The 14,152-nt window shown below is 33.2% G+C and overlaps 1 protein-coding gene across 1 annotated transcript in view; it reads right to left on the minus strand.

Annotated features, from left to right (window-relative positions):
- Positions 1 to 14,152, minus strand: part of LOC126890260 (heterogeneous nuclear ribonucleoprotein L) — a 296,962-nt gene that overhangs the window by 84,661 nt on the left and 198,149 nt on the right. Inside the window, exon 3 of the mRNA XM_050659118.1 lies at positions 636 to 713. Coding sequence (XP_050515075.1) covers positions 636 to 713 — 78 coding nt within the window. The remainder of the gene's footprint in view (positions 1 to 635; positions 714 to 14,152) is intronic.

Consider the following 14,152-nt stretch of genomic DNA (forward strand, 5'->3'; position numbering starts at 1 on the left):
GTTTTGTTACCCTAAATTAAAGAAAAATATGTATTTTTACTATTTACATCTCCTATGTCGTTATTTCATTAATTGGCTTATAGATGGCCATACATGAATTAACGACATAGGAGCTTGTAAACAGTCAAAATACATATTTCTCTTTAATTTTAGGGCAACAAAACAAAATATCCAAAAATTGACATAGGTTGAGAACTTTCACCATCGATATGCTATAAGCATAAACGTTCACTGAAATGGTGACTTAACTTGCTGTTAAAGAAACCACCTACACAAACTAATGGTGCAGAAAGTGCAAAATGGAAGAAGAGACGGCCATACACATCCCATGCCATTGCAACGTGCTAAGTGATGTGAGGCAGGAATTCACTGGACAACTGGGAATTGAACCAGAAGAGATCCTAAAACTACCAATAAGAAATATGTTGGCCTTCTTGAGGCCACATGACTTATTAAGAGTTTAAGGAAAAAAAAAGAAATTGTACGACCAAGTGTCAGAGACTAACGAGTTTTCTCTGACTTAAGAAGAAGAAGAAGAAGAAGAAGAAGAAGAAAAGAAGATGCCATTCGCATGTTCTAAATATTCATGTTTTATGTTGTATTAGTAATACAAAAATTGAATAAAAAAAACTTACTGTATGGTTGCGGTCGTGATCCAAAATGAGGTTCCTGGAGCAACGGTTGTGGACGACCGTTATTTGTATTTTCTTTCACTGCAAAATAAAAAACACAATTAAGTTTCTGAACAAAGAATAAAAAAAATTAAAAGAGGATATGTTGTTTATATGCTAATATTTGGTACTTAAAGAAGAGAAGTCATTTAAGTATACATAGATTTATACAGACAGCAGGGAAACCATTTTTAATAAACCTTCGCAAATTATAAAATATTAATGTGGATAAATTATTATAAGGTAGATGTAGAATTTAATATTCCTTATAGTTAAGGGAAATAATGTTTTTCTCATGACACTGTATTATCCAGGTAGCTGATAACTTTCATAGTTATTGTAGACCTATAGACAGAAAACCTACAGTCGGAAAAATGAAAGAATACCCATGAACGAACATATAAAACACGCTGTATTTTCCTGTCACCGTGTCACACAAAAAATTGGCCAGCGCAAGTACATGTAATAATTATTGTTACATGTACTTGCACTGGACAATTTTCTTTGTGACACGGTGACAGGAAAATACAGCGTGTTTTATATGTTCGTTCATGGGTATTCTTTCATTTTTCCGACTGTACCTAACCTATTTCCTGCCTAAAGCTCGGAGCCAATTTTTAATTATTAACAAATTTATTGCACAAATCGCGATTTTTTCGATTTCTTGCACCCCAATTAAAAGCTAAGTAAGTGACATAAAATTAAATATAATTAATTTTTTACAACATTAAAAAAGCTTCAAAATGCCGATTTTTTAAAGTTAAAACGTCGCAAACTGTAAAATAAGTGGAAATCGTTATTTGTTAATAACTTTTATTAAAACTAACGTAGAACTTTGTTGTTTCACCCCAAGTTGTGTATTAGGGTACTTTACAAACCCTCAAAATTTGAATTCGATCCATTAATTGATTTAAAAGTTATTATATTTGTTTATCCCAGAGACCCATTTTTTGCAATAATATAAGATAGAAAATAATGAAGGTAGGGCCATTCTACGAATGCCAAGTGAAAGTAGAAGACTTATATTATCCATGCGTATTAAAAAAAGATAAAGAATTACTTACTATAGTCAAAAATCCTAATGAAATGTTTTTTTTAATTTTGTAGTTTATAAACCTTGAGAATACCTTTAAAAATATTTGGGCCTATGTCAATTTGGGCCAAAGTTAGTCATGATTTTTTAATTCACAGCTAATTTGTTGATAATAATTAAGGAACCTAATTAATGTTATTTTAAAGAATGGGATTTGTATTTTTTTTCAAAAAATTTGCACAAACATTGTACCTACACAGGACCCTCTACGAATTTTCAAATATGTAGCTCAAATGGTGACTAGGGGGAACCTACAAATCCACCGAGTTCAAATACCGAACAAGCAATTTTAAACTACTAAAATCTTTTATATCTTCGGATCAACTCAATGGAATTTGATCTTTTTTTGTAATGTAATTTCTACGTACATTACAAATATGCAATTTGTTTATAAATTTATTAATTAAATAACAGTATAATTTGTTAAAAAAAATTAAAAAAAATTATCTTTCAAAAATCTATTTCTTCATCACAGTATCATTAGTAATAATAGAAAAAGTTATATACTTTAATAAATAGAAATAATTATTTTTAATAAATAATTATTTATTAAAGATAATTTATTTATTAAAGTGTACTTCAATTTTTAGTCAGTTCACTGACAGTAAAATATTGCAAAACCTATAAATTTTAAAGAACCGCTTAGATTGACATGAAATTTGGCATACACATAGGTAATATGTCAAAGAAGAAAAATAATATTGTGCCGATGTGTGCTTTTGCCATGGGAGTGACTTTCACCCTTTCTCGGGGGTGAAAAAATATACGTTCAAAATCCGGAAATGGATAAACTGACATCACAAGTGTATGCAAATTTTGAACAGCCATATATTAACCAATTTTTGCCTTATAGAAAAACAAAAAATCCGAAATATTCAGAAAGCAAATCCTACATTTTTTTACTCTTTATGATTTTTGGTATCACTAATAAATTTTTTTCAAAATTAAAAATTAAAAAAAATCACTTTAAATCAATTTTTTTAAATAAGCCCTTTAAACCGATGAAACTAACAGATCATATAAATAATACTTAAGTAAAGTAACTTGTGAAGCGGTAACGATTAATTTGATTTAAGATACTAACATTTTAATGGATATTCCCCATAATCCCCAAAAATTGCATTATTTTATGGTTATTTCACGTTGAAATATTCGCTTTGAAATTTGACGGATATGAACCTATTTTTCATTACCTACAACTTTGCTTCTACTGGGTCTAGTGAGTTCATACATACCTACACCATTTTTTTACTTTTTTAGAAGCTATATTTTTTCTAACAATGTTTTTTTTGGATAAAATACTTACTTTTTGAGTTATTTGCAAAAAACCGATTTATTTTGAACGTGTATTTTTTCACCCCCGAGAAGGGGTAAAACACACTCCCAGGGCAAAAGCACATTGGCAAAATATCACTTCTCCTCTTTGACATGTTACCTTTGTTTGTGCCAAATTTCATGTCAATACAAGCGGTTTTTCTATGATTAAAAATCATAGTTAGTACGGTTAAAAAAATTCATTTTTGGAAAAAATATTTTGTTATAATTGATGGATTCGACCGTTACTTGATGGAAGTTCATTTTATCTAACAATGAAACACTGAAAACGTTTGTTTTCTGTACTTCCACAAAAATTTTTGTGGAAGTATAGAAAACAAACGTTTTCAGTGTTTTATTGTTAAATATTTTGTTAATTTGTGTTTTTGGTTTAAGAATTCGTGGATTTGTAGGCTTCCTGCGTCCACGACTAGTCGCCATTTGAAGTAAATTTTAGAAAACTCGTGTAGTATACCAGCTTTTTGAATATTTAAAAATATTTTTTCTACGGACAATATTTTTAAAGTTACTCTAAATGTTTATAAAACACAAAATTTTAAAAAATTTGGCATTTGGATTTTTAACTGTAATAAATAATTTTTTTATTATTTTTTAATACATTTTGATAGTATAACTCTTCTACTTTCATTTGCCATACGCAGAATTGCCCTATCTTCATTATTTTCTGTCTTATGTTATTGCAAAACAAAAGTCTCTAGGATCAGTGGCGTAGTGAGAATGGTTCCGCGGGTTCCGCGGAACCAGGCCCGGGTACCGCAGGGGCCCGCTCTAATACGCTTTTTGTTTCTGTTTTTTTATAATTTGATGGGGACATTTTGAACTACACAAGTACAAACTAGGAAATGTAACTGTTTAATAAATGTTTGTTTTGTGTAGGTAATTATAAATAAAAACGAATAATACCTATTTATCAAAGAATTTGAAAACAAAATTTATTAAGAAACATAGGGAACGCTTTTGTCAGGTTCTGTACTCTTTTTACCTGCTTAAGCCGAAGCCCTGGATTAAAGAATAACCGCTTGTACCTACTAACACAAACACTTATATTTATATCAGCACGATCCATGAATAGTTGTTGTAAACTACAAAGTTGTAGAAATTTGGATATTGAGATATTATGTAAGTTTTATACGAAGGTTATAAAAATAATCCCAAGACAATAAATTAGACGCTCGATGCTCCTTTTGTTCGCATTTAAAGCACCTTCATTCTTCAGCTTTTACCTACTTTGAGGTAATTCTGATAAAATAACTGAAATTAAATTCTAAGTATAGACAAAAATGAGGACAACCGAACTTACAGGTACATATCAGAACTTTCGCCCTTCATATGTGGAAGCAGTCACTGCAGTTAGTAAGTTTAATCAGTACAGTTACAGTTTGAAATATCTAAGAGCTAAGACCGCGATCTAAGGCTGTGGTCTCCAATATACGCTGTACGGCGTCTATTGGATACCACCGGCTATCTTATTACCGCCAGCTTATTCTTCTTCTTTACGTGCCATCTCCGCGACGAAGGTTGGCAATCATCATTGCTATTCTCACTTTCGACACTACAGCCCGAAAGAGTTCAGTTGAGCTGCATCCAAACCATTCTCTGAGATTTCTCAGCCAGGACATTTTTCTCCTACCTATGCTGCGCCTTCCTTGAATCTTTCCCTGCATAATTAATTTTAGGAGTTCATATCTGTCACCACGTGTTATATGACCCAAGTATTGAAGTTTTCTTATTTTGATGGAATCCAGTATCTCCCTGCTGTTCTGTATTCTCCTTAGTACTTCCTCATTGTTATTCTGCATGTCCAGGAGATTCTCAGCACTCTTCGATACGTCCACATCTCAAATGCTTCCAATCTATTGAGGCATTGTTTATTGAGAGTCCATGTCTCCACACCATACAAAAGAACAGAAAATATATAACATTTTAAAAAGTACTCGTTTTCTAAGATCTGAGGTATCTACTACACAATATTTGTTTCATATTAGTGAATGCACTTCTAGCCTTTTCTATTCTAATTCGGATTTCTTTGGTATAATCGTTTGTTTCACTAATGTTCGTCCCTAAATAGTTATAATTCTGAACTCGTTCTATCGTCTTATTATTTACGTGTAGATTGATGTTTCTAATATTTTTCTTTGATATAACCATGAATTTCGTTTTCTTTATGTTTAGTGACAGACCAAATTCTTCACTTGTTGCAACAACCTTATTATTACAGAGGGCCAAAAGTCCCTTAGAATAAATACAAAGTTTCTTTTGAATGAGATATTTGAAATTAAAAATCACACTAAATTTTCTATTTTTATTTTCACCCCTTTAACTTATTTATAAACATTATATAAGTTTTCAGGGACTTTCGGCCATCGGTAATAACGTAATCTTTCATTCTGCGTTTAAATTAAAAAAAAATACCTACTAGTTTTCTCAGTATTCGAATACAATGAATGCATTTAAAATACATTGAAGCCGAAATTTGCGCCTATCCCTAAGTGTTGGCGAAAATTGCTTTATTAATTTCTTTTTAAGAAAATCTCGTCGTTTGATTAAATATATGTACCCCACCGTTATACAAGATTTTATTTTTGCTATTTTGTATTTAAGCGTTTTATCTCCCTACTCCTAGAGGATTATTAATTTGTAATTATTTAACTTATCTCTTTCTTATTTAAGAAAATCTCGTCGTTTGATTAAATATATATGTACCCCACCGTTATCCAAGGTTTTATTTTTGCTATTTTTTATTTAAGCGTTTTATCTCCCTACTCCTACAGGATTATTTGTAATTATTTAACTTATTTATAGATGTATCATACACATGATAATATATTATATGCAATTTGAGAATCTATTTTGTTAATATAAATTTCATCTAATGTTCATTTTTTAAAAGCTGTTTTCCGATATTCAGCTTTTTAATTATGACTGTACAGGCCTGGATCCCGCGAACTAGAAAAAGTTTATTAATAGCAAGCTGAGAATTTGATAATAGCTTAACGGTGTCTAGTCGGACAAACTTTGATGTAGGGGAACACTGGAACAGGGAAAGTTTTAATTCTGGAACAGGTTACAGGTTTCAAACGTCAGACTACGAAAATATCCAATGTATTTTGTCGGACAGAACTTCCAATTGATTTGTTACACTTTCATTAAACTCTCATGCAAAAATCACACTGCTATCTTGCTATCTATCACCAAAATAATTCCTGCCATTTGACATGTTCTACGTGCCGGACTTATTAAAATGCCTAACGTATTTGTCGGACAAACATTTTTTCATATATTGTACTAGTCGGAGAGATAGAAGCGGATTTTGTGCGTGATAAGTAATATGGAAAAACTATACGGGGATATGTTGAATTAGTTGTGTACATGACTTTCACCAACGGCCAGAAACCAGAGTCGGGGCTGAGGGTAGTTATAAGGGGTCAAAGTCGCGGTTTTTATTATTTTCTTTTGTGACACTCATCGAGATAGTGCAATAAAAATTTGGAAATAAGTAGGTCATGACGTAACTAAGTAAAATCTGCAGGGGTGGCACGCTGCGTGGCCGACAAAGGGGTGGGGATAGGGGTGAATATAAGAAATATAAAGGGTTTTTTTGCGACGTTCGTGATTGAGATAGTGGACCAAAATTTGGGAATAAGTAGATCATGACATTACTACGTAAAATCCCCAGAGCCGGAAACCAGAGTGGGGGACGAGGGTAGTTATAAGGGTGAAAGTCGCCGTTTTTATTATTTTTTTTTGTGACGCTCATGATCGAGATAGTGCAATAAAAATTTGAGAATAAGTAGGTCATGACGTAACTAAGTAAAATCTCCAGGGGTGGCACGCTGCGTGGCCGACAAAGGGGTGGCACGCTGCGTGGCCGACAAAGGGGTGGGGCAGGGGTGAATACAAAAAATATAAGGGTTTTTTTGTGACGTTCGTGATTGAGAGAGTGCACCAAAATTTGGAAATAAGTAGACCATGACATAACTAAGTAAAATCCTCGGAGCCGGAAACCCGAGGTGCGGGACGAGGGTAGTTATAAGGGGTCAAAGTCGCCGTTTTTATTATTTTTTGTGACATTCATGATTGAGATAGTGCACCAAAATTTGGTAATAAGTAGGTCATGAGGTAACTAAGTACAATCTCCAGGGGTGGAAAGCTGCGTGGCCGATAAAGGGGTGGGGGTAGGTGTGAATATAAAAAATATAAGGGGTTTTTACAACGGCCTAGATTGAGATAGTGCACCAAAATTTGGGAATAAGTAGACCATGACTTGACTAAGTAAAATCCCCAGAGCCGGAAACCAGAGTTGGGGATGAGGGTAGTTTTAAGGGGTCAAAGTCACAGTGTGTATTATTTTTTTTGTGACCCGGCACAACATTTGTCCCCCACACAGCGTTCCGTCCCTGGATATTTTAATTAGTAATGTCATTATCTACTTATTCCCAAATTTTGGTGCACTACCTCGATCACGAACGGCAAAAAAACCCCCATATATTTTTATACTCTCCCCTGCCTACCATGCCTTTGTACACCAAGCAGCGTTCCGCCCCTGGAGATTTTACTTAGTTACGTCATGACCTACTTACTCCCAAAATTTGGTGCACTATCTCCATCATGAGCGCCACAAAAAAAATAATAAAATCGCTACGAACGTCGCAAAAAACCCCTTACATTTTTTATATTCACCCCTGTCCCACCCCTTTGTCGGCCACGCAGCGTTCCACTCCTGGAGATTTTGCTTAGTTACGTCGTGACCTACTCATTCCCAAAATTTGGTGCACAAAATCTCGATCATGAGCGTCACAAAAAAAAATAAAGAACGGGACTTTGACCCCTTATAACTACCTTCCTCCCCCACTCTGGTTTCCGGCTCTGGGAATTTTACTTATTTATGTCATGGTCTACTTATACCCAAATTTTGGTGCACTATCTCAATCACGAACGTCGCAAAAAACCCCTTATATTTTTTATATTCACCCCTACCCCCACCTCTTTGTCGGCCACGCAGTGTTGCGCCCCTAGATATTTTACTTAGGTTCGTCATGACCTACTTATTCCCATGTTGGTGCACTATCTCGATCATGAGCGTCATAAAAAAATAATAAAAACCGCGACTTTGACCCCTTATAACTACCCTCGGCCCCGACTCTGGTTTCCGGCCGTTGGTGAAAGGCATGTACACAACTAATTCAACATATCCCTGTATAGTTTTTCCATATTACTTATCACGCACAAAATCCGCTCCCAGCTCTTAGACTATACACAAAGTTTGATCTTGAATGAACTTAAAAACAACCTGCTAGTTTTCACAATCATAAACGTGTCAGGATGACAAGTTCCACAATTAAAATCACGTTCTACAAATAAAACTTCCCCTGTTCCAGTGTTCCCATATATCAAAGTTTGTACGACTAGACACCGTTAAGCTGTTAACAAATTTTCAGCTTGCTGTTAATAAACATTTTTTTGGTACGCGGGATCTAGGCCTTAGATGCAGAAAATTTTTGAGTTTCATTATTTAGGTATAAAAACGGCTGGAGTAAAGTGATCAGTCATGTCAGTATGAAAAACGATAGGATTAATATTATTTTACTGTTTTAAATTAGCTTGAGTTTTTATATGTTGATTTATATTTAATGTTTATTAAAAACTTTTGTACAATATGTGTTTTTATTGGGAGGGGCCCGCATTCCAACTGGAACCAGGGCCCGCTGATCTATCAGTACGCTACTGTCTAGGATAAACAAATAGAATAACTTTTAACTAATTAATGGATAGGTCTCAAATTCGGAAGGTCGTTAATTGCCCCAATGCCCAACTTTGGGAAAAATACCAAAGTTCTACGTTAGTCTTAATAAAATTTACTAACAAATATCGATTTTAATTTATTTTGCATAATTGATGGATTCGAACGTTACTTGATGTTTGTTTTCTATACTTCCAGCCGAAACAGCTGTAGTCACTTAGTTATAATAAATTTTGTGGAAGTATAGAAAACAAACGTTTTCAGTGTTTTATTGTTAGATTTATTTTGCAGTTTGCCAGGCAACAAATTGACATTTTAACTTTCAAAAATCAGCATTTTAAAATCGAAAAAATCGAAAAATCGGTTTTTGATGGTGCAAAAATCGAAAAAATCACCTTTTTTGCACTAAATTGTTAATAATTAAAAAAACGGCCTCGAACTCTAGGCAGGAAACATGTAGCTTTTCTTCATATAGGTCTATAATAACTAAAAAGTTATCAGATACCAGGAATTCAGTGTCCCGAACATGGTCTATTTTCTCCTTATTTCCCTGGAGTATTATGGGTGAGATTATTATTAAAAGTAAATTACATTTAAACCGTATGGGGAATGAATCTATTGGTTTGTTTTTAATAATTTCAGAAAGCAATGACAAATTTTTTCTATTTTTTATGTTTTTCAATTATTGACGTTATAACTAGTTTGTGACCGCTTTTTGATGTTCTGCTGAAAATAATACATTTTACTAAAGTTTAAAAACAAAAGAGAGTGCATTTTATTTACTAAAAAGGCCATCCATAATTTTGACCAAAGATTACTAGTGTTTTTGTCGCATAGTCAATTAGTGTAGGAAACAGAGGTTGAACCTTGCAAAATGGACACAAGTCCGGTTTTATTTTTTTTCTGGCATATCAAGGGGTGCTTATTATAAGACTAACTTTTTCTGAAAAAATTTCGCCCCGGAACCCCCCTTTCCACCCCTTTAAAGGGGGTAATTTATGGTTTTTGCAGAACGTAGCCCTTCCTGTACCTTTTACAAAAAATTTCTTTTATAGAAATATGAAGAGGACTATATTTTCTACGATTTATTTTCGACAGCATCTCTCTATCATCCACCGTTTAGCAAGGGTGGCGCCCCAAAGTTGACAAGTTTTTAAAAAAGATGTTTTTAAAAAAAAAATATATTTCCCTAACTGTAATGAAAATTAAAAAGAAATGCTACCGAAATTATTCACAAATAGATGATTGATTTTTTGGTATAGGCTTCACTTAAGGGTAATTGCCCTTTTTTTTAATTACAGGGTGTTACATTTTAAAAAAACCCCTTTTTATACCATCTGAACCGTTTATGCTAGAGTAAAAAGACTTTCAGCGATTACCCATGTACTGGTGTTATTTACAAATTTGTATAATGCACCCCCATTTTTTCCCCGGAACCACCCAAAAAAAAAGAAGAATTAATAAATAAAGTGATTTTCTTGGAATCCTTCACACACAATGCCCTTCATTAATATGCTTCACATATCATTTTGTGCAAGTTATTATTACCCATGCATGGACACTAAAACCGATTTCCTAGTACAACCCCTGTAGCCAAAAACAATAAATAAAATGGGGGGTTGAAATTTTTTTTTTGTTTTTTGCTTTTTGATCCATATGGGCATATGCTTCATCAATAGTGCTTTTCAAAAATATATATGGTTATTGCAACATCCCTGCGCAAACCACCCCTATCCTTGAAAATATACTGCAGAAACTACCCCTATACCTTATCCAGCATGTTTTTACGATTTTCTCATTACCTATTCATTTTTTTTAAACAAAATTTATACAAGGTTAAAGACCACTATTTACTCTAAAAATTAGGTCGTATTCATTTTTTTCGTTTAAGCAACCGTTACGGCACAGTGGCGCCGTAAACCTCATATATGCTTTGACGGGCTCCAGTTTTTGTTTATTTTTTCGTCATCTGTTTGTTTTATTGATAAAGTACTTATGTAAAATAAAACAACACAGTGTTACCTACAAATCATGACCTATGCACATTTTACATTCTTTGCTCCCCAAAGCTACAGTGGTGGCCCAAATAAATTTTTTCATATTTTCGCCACCTACACGCATTTTATTGCGTTAATGCTACCTTAATAGCACAATATTCACCCCTAAGTGGTCGCTAAGCAGTGGCGGATCCAGGGAGGGGTGATGGGGGCGATCACCCCCACCCCTCTCAAACCAAGTGATATTATATTTGAAGATTATAAAAATATTCATTTATTTTTATAGAAATACTTATATTATATTAATATTATTTTTATAAGAATGACATTTATGCTTTAGCGACAGTGGCGGATCCAGCATCGTTAAGAGGGGGGTGCCAATTGGTTAAATTTCTATAAAAATAAATGAATATTTTTATAATCTTTGAATATAATATCACTTGGTTTGAGAGGGGGGGAGGTGATCACCCCCATCACCCCTCCCTGGATCCGCCACTGCGTAGCGACCACCTAAGGGTAAATATTGTGCTGTTAAGGTAGCATTAATGCAATAAAATGCATATAGGTGGCGAAAATATGCAAAAATTTATTTTGGGCCACCACTGTGGCTTTGGGGAGCAAAGAATGTAAAATATGCATGAGTCATAATTTGTAGGTTACACTGTGTTGTTTTATTTTGCATAAGTACTTTATCAGTAAAACGAACAGATGACGAAAAAAAAAACAAAAACTGGAGCCCGCCAAAGCATAAATGAGGTTTACGGCGCCACTGTGCCGTAACGGTTGCTTATACGAAAAAATGAATAGGACATAATTTTTAGAGTAAATAGTGGTCTTTAACCTTGTATAAGTTTTGTTTAAAAAGAATACATAGGTAATGAGAAAATCGTAAAAACATGCTCGCCAAGGGATAGGGGTAGTTTCTGCAGTATATTTTCAAGGATAGGGGTGGTTTTCGCAGAGATGTTGCAATAACCATATATATTTTTGAAAAGCACTATTGATGAAGCATATGCCCATATGGATCAAAAAGCAAAAAACAAAAAAAAAATTTCAACCCCTCATTTTATTTATTTTTTTTGCTACAGGGGTTGCACTAGGAAATTGCTTTTGGTGTCCATGCATGGGTAATAATAGCGTGCACAAAATGATATATGAAGCATATTAATAAAGGGCATTGTATGTGAAGGATTCCAAGAAAATCAATTTATTTATTAATTCTTCTTTTTTTTTGGGTGGTTCCGGGGAAAAAATGGGGGTGCATTATACAAATTTGTAAATAACACCAATACATGGGTAATCGCTGAAAGTCTTTTTACTATAGCATAAACGGTTCAGATGGTATAAAAAGAGGTTTTTTAAAATGTAACACCCTGTAATTAAAAAAAGGGCAATTACCCTTAAGCGAAACATATACCAAAAAATCAGTCAATTATTTGTGAATAATTGTCGCAGGATTTCTTCTTAATTTCCGTTAAAGTTAGGGAAAAATATATTTTTTTTAAAACATCTTTTTTAAAAACTTGTCAACTTTAGGGCGTCACCCCCGCTAAACGGTGGATGATAGAGAGATGGTGTCGGAAATAAATCGTAGAAAATATAGTCCTCTTCATATTTTTATAAAAGAAATTTTTTGTAAAAGTTACAGGAAGGGCTACGTTCCGCAAAAACCACAAATTACCCCCTTTAAAGGGGTGAAAAGGGAGGTTCCGGGGCGAAATTTTTTCAGAAAAAGTTAGTCTTATAATAAGCACCCCTTGATATACCAGAAAAAAAATAAAACCGGACTTGTGTCCATTTTGCAAGGTTCAACCTTTGTTTCCTACACTAAATCAGGAATATTTTTTTCTGCTTTGCATTTTTGGCGTAGAAATATAAAGGGTGTAACCAAAAGGTGGGTCATAAATTAAATCACATATTCTTGGACCAAAAATAGTTTGATTGAACCTAACTTACCTTAGTTCAAATGTGCGCATAAAAAAGTTACAGCCATTTGAAGTTACAAAATGAAAATATATTTTTTCCAATATATCAAAAACTAGAGATTTTTTATTGAAAATGGATATGTATTATTCTTATGCTAGCAACATTTTAAAAAAATAACAGAGAAATTTGTGCACCCCATAAACATTTTATGGGGGATTTGTTCCCTTAAACCCTCCCAAACTTTCGTGTACGTTCCAATTAAATTATTTTTGTGATACCATTAGTTAAACACAATGTTTTTAAAATTTTTTGCCACTTAGTACTTTTTAGATATGCCAGTTTTTATCGAGATATTTTGAACATTTGTAATATCCACCACATATTTGTAAATGGTTGTATAAAGATTATAGAGACCTGGTAATAATATGAAAATTTATTTATAATTTACATTTTTTTGGAACATATATTTTGAAACATATTAAAGAAGAAGCCACATCTCGATAAACACTGGCTTATCGAAAAAATACTAACAGGCAAATAAGTTTTAAAAACATTGTTTAACAAATTTTACCACAATAACAATTTAATTGGAACGTACACAAACATTTGGGGGGGTTTAAGGGAACAAAACCCCCTTATAATTTTTATGTAAAAATATTAAAAAAGAAGCCGCATCTCGATAAAAACTGACTTGATTGTGTTAACTAATGGTATCACAGTAGTTTAATTGGAACGTACACAACAGTTGGGAGGGGGGCGGGGTTTAAGGGAACAAAACCCCTATAAAAATTTTTATGGGGTGGACAAATTTTACTATTATTTTTTAAAGATTTTCCTCTCATAAGAATGCCACATGACCAATGTCAATAAAAAATCTCAATAGTTTTCGATATATTGGAAAAAATCTATTTTCATTTTGTAACTTCAAAGGGTTGTAACTGTTTTCATGTGCACATTTTTGTACTAAGGTAAGTTAATTACTAAGGTAAGTTATTTTTGGTTCCAGAATATGTGATTTAATTTATGACCTGCCTTTTTGTTACACCGTGTATATTATTTGTACACATTTATAATTTGAACTTTAAGCAAATGTATGAATCTTAAATAATAAAATGACTTTTATCAAGATAAGCTCAAAGACATGCCCCCATTTTCCGAGTGTAACATTAAGACATGATATTTGTAAAATGAGATGTAGTATTCACAGGGCACGTCGGATCATAAATTTTCACGTAAAGTCTTGAGTGCTACTTTTAAATTTATGAAATCAGATCTGTGAATGTGGAATGTTATGCCAGGGAGGATGGAATTTTTGGTTAGACTAAACCATCTTTATTTTAAATTCGATTTATTATTTTCATCGCAATGTTGTTATATGTATATAAAATGT

Source organism: Diabrotica virgifera, chromosome 8, assembly GCF_917563875.1.
Source record: "Diabrotica virgifera virgifera chromosome 8, PGI_DIABVI_V3a".
Classification (NCBI taxonomy): Eukaryota; Metazoa; Arthropoda; class Insecta; order Coleoptera; family Chrysomelidae; genus Diabrotica; species Diabrotica virgifera.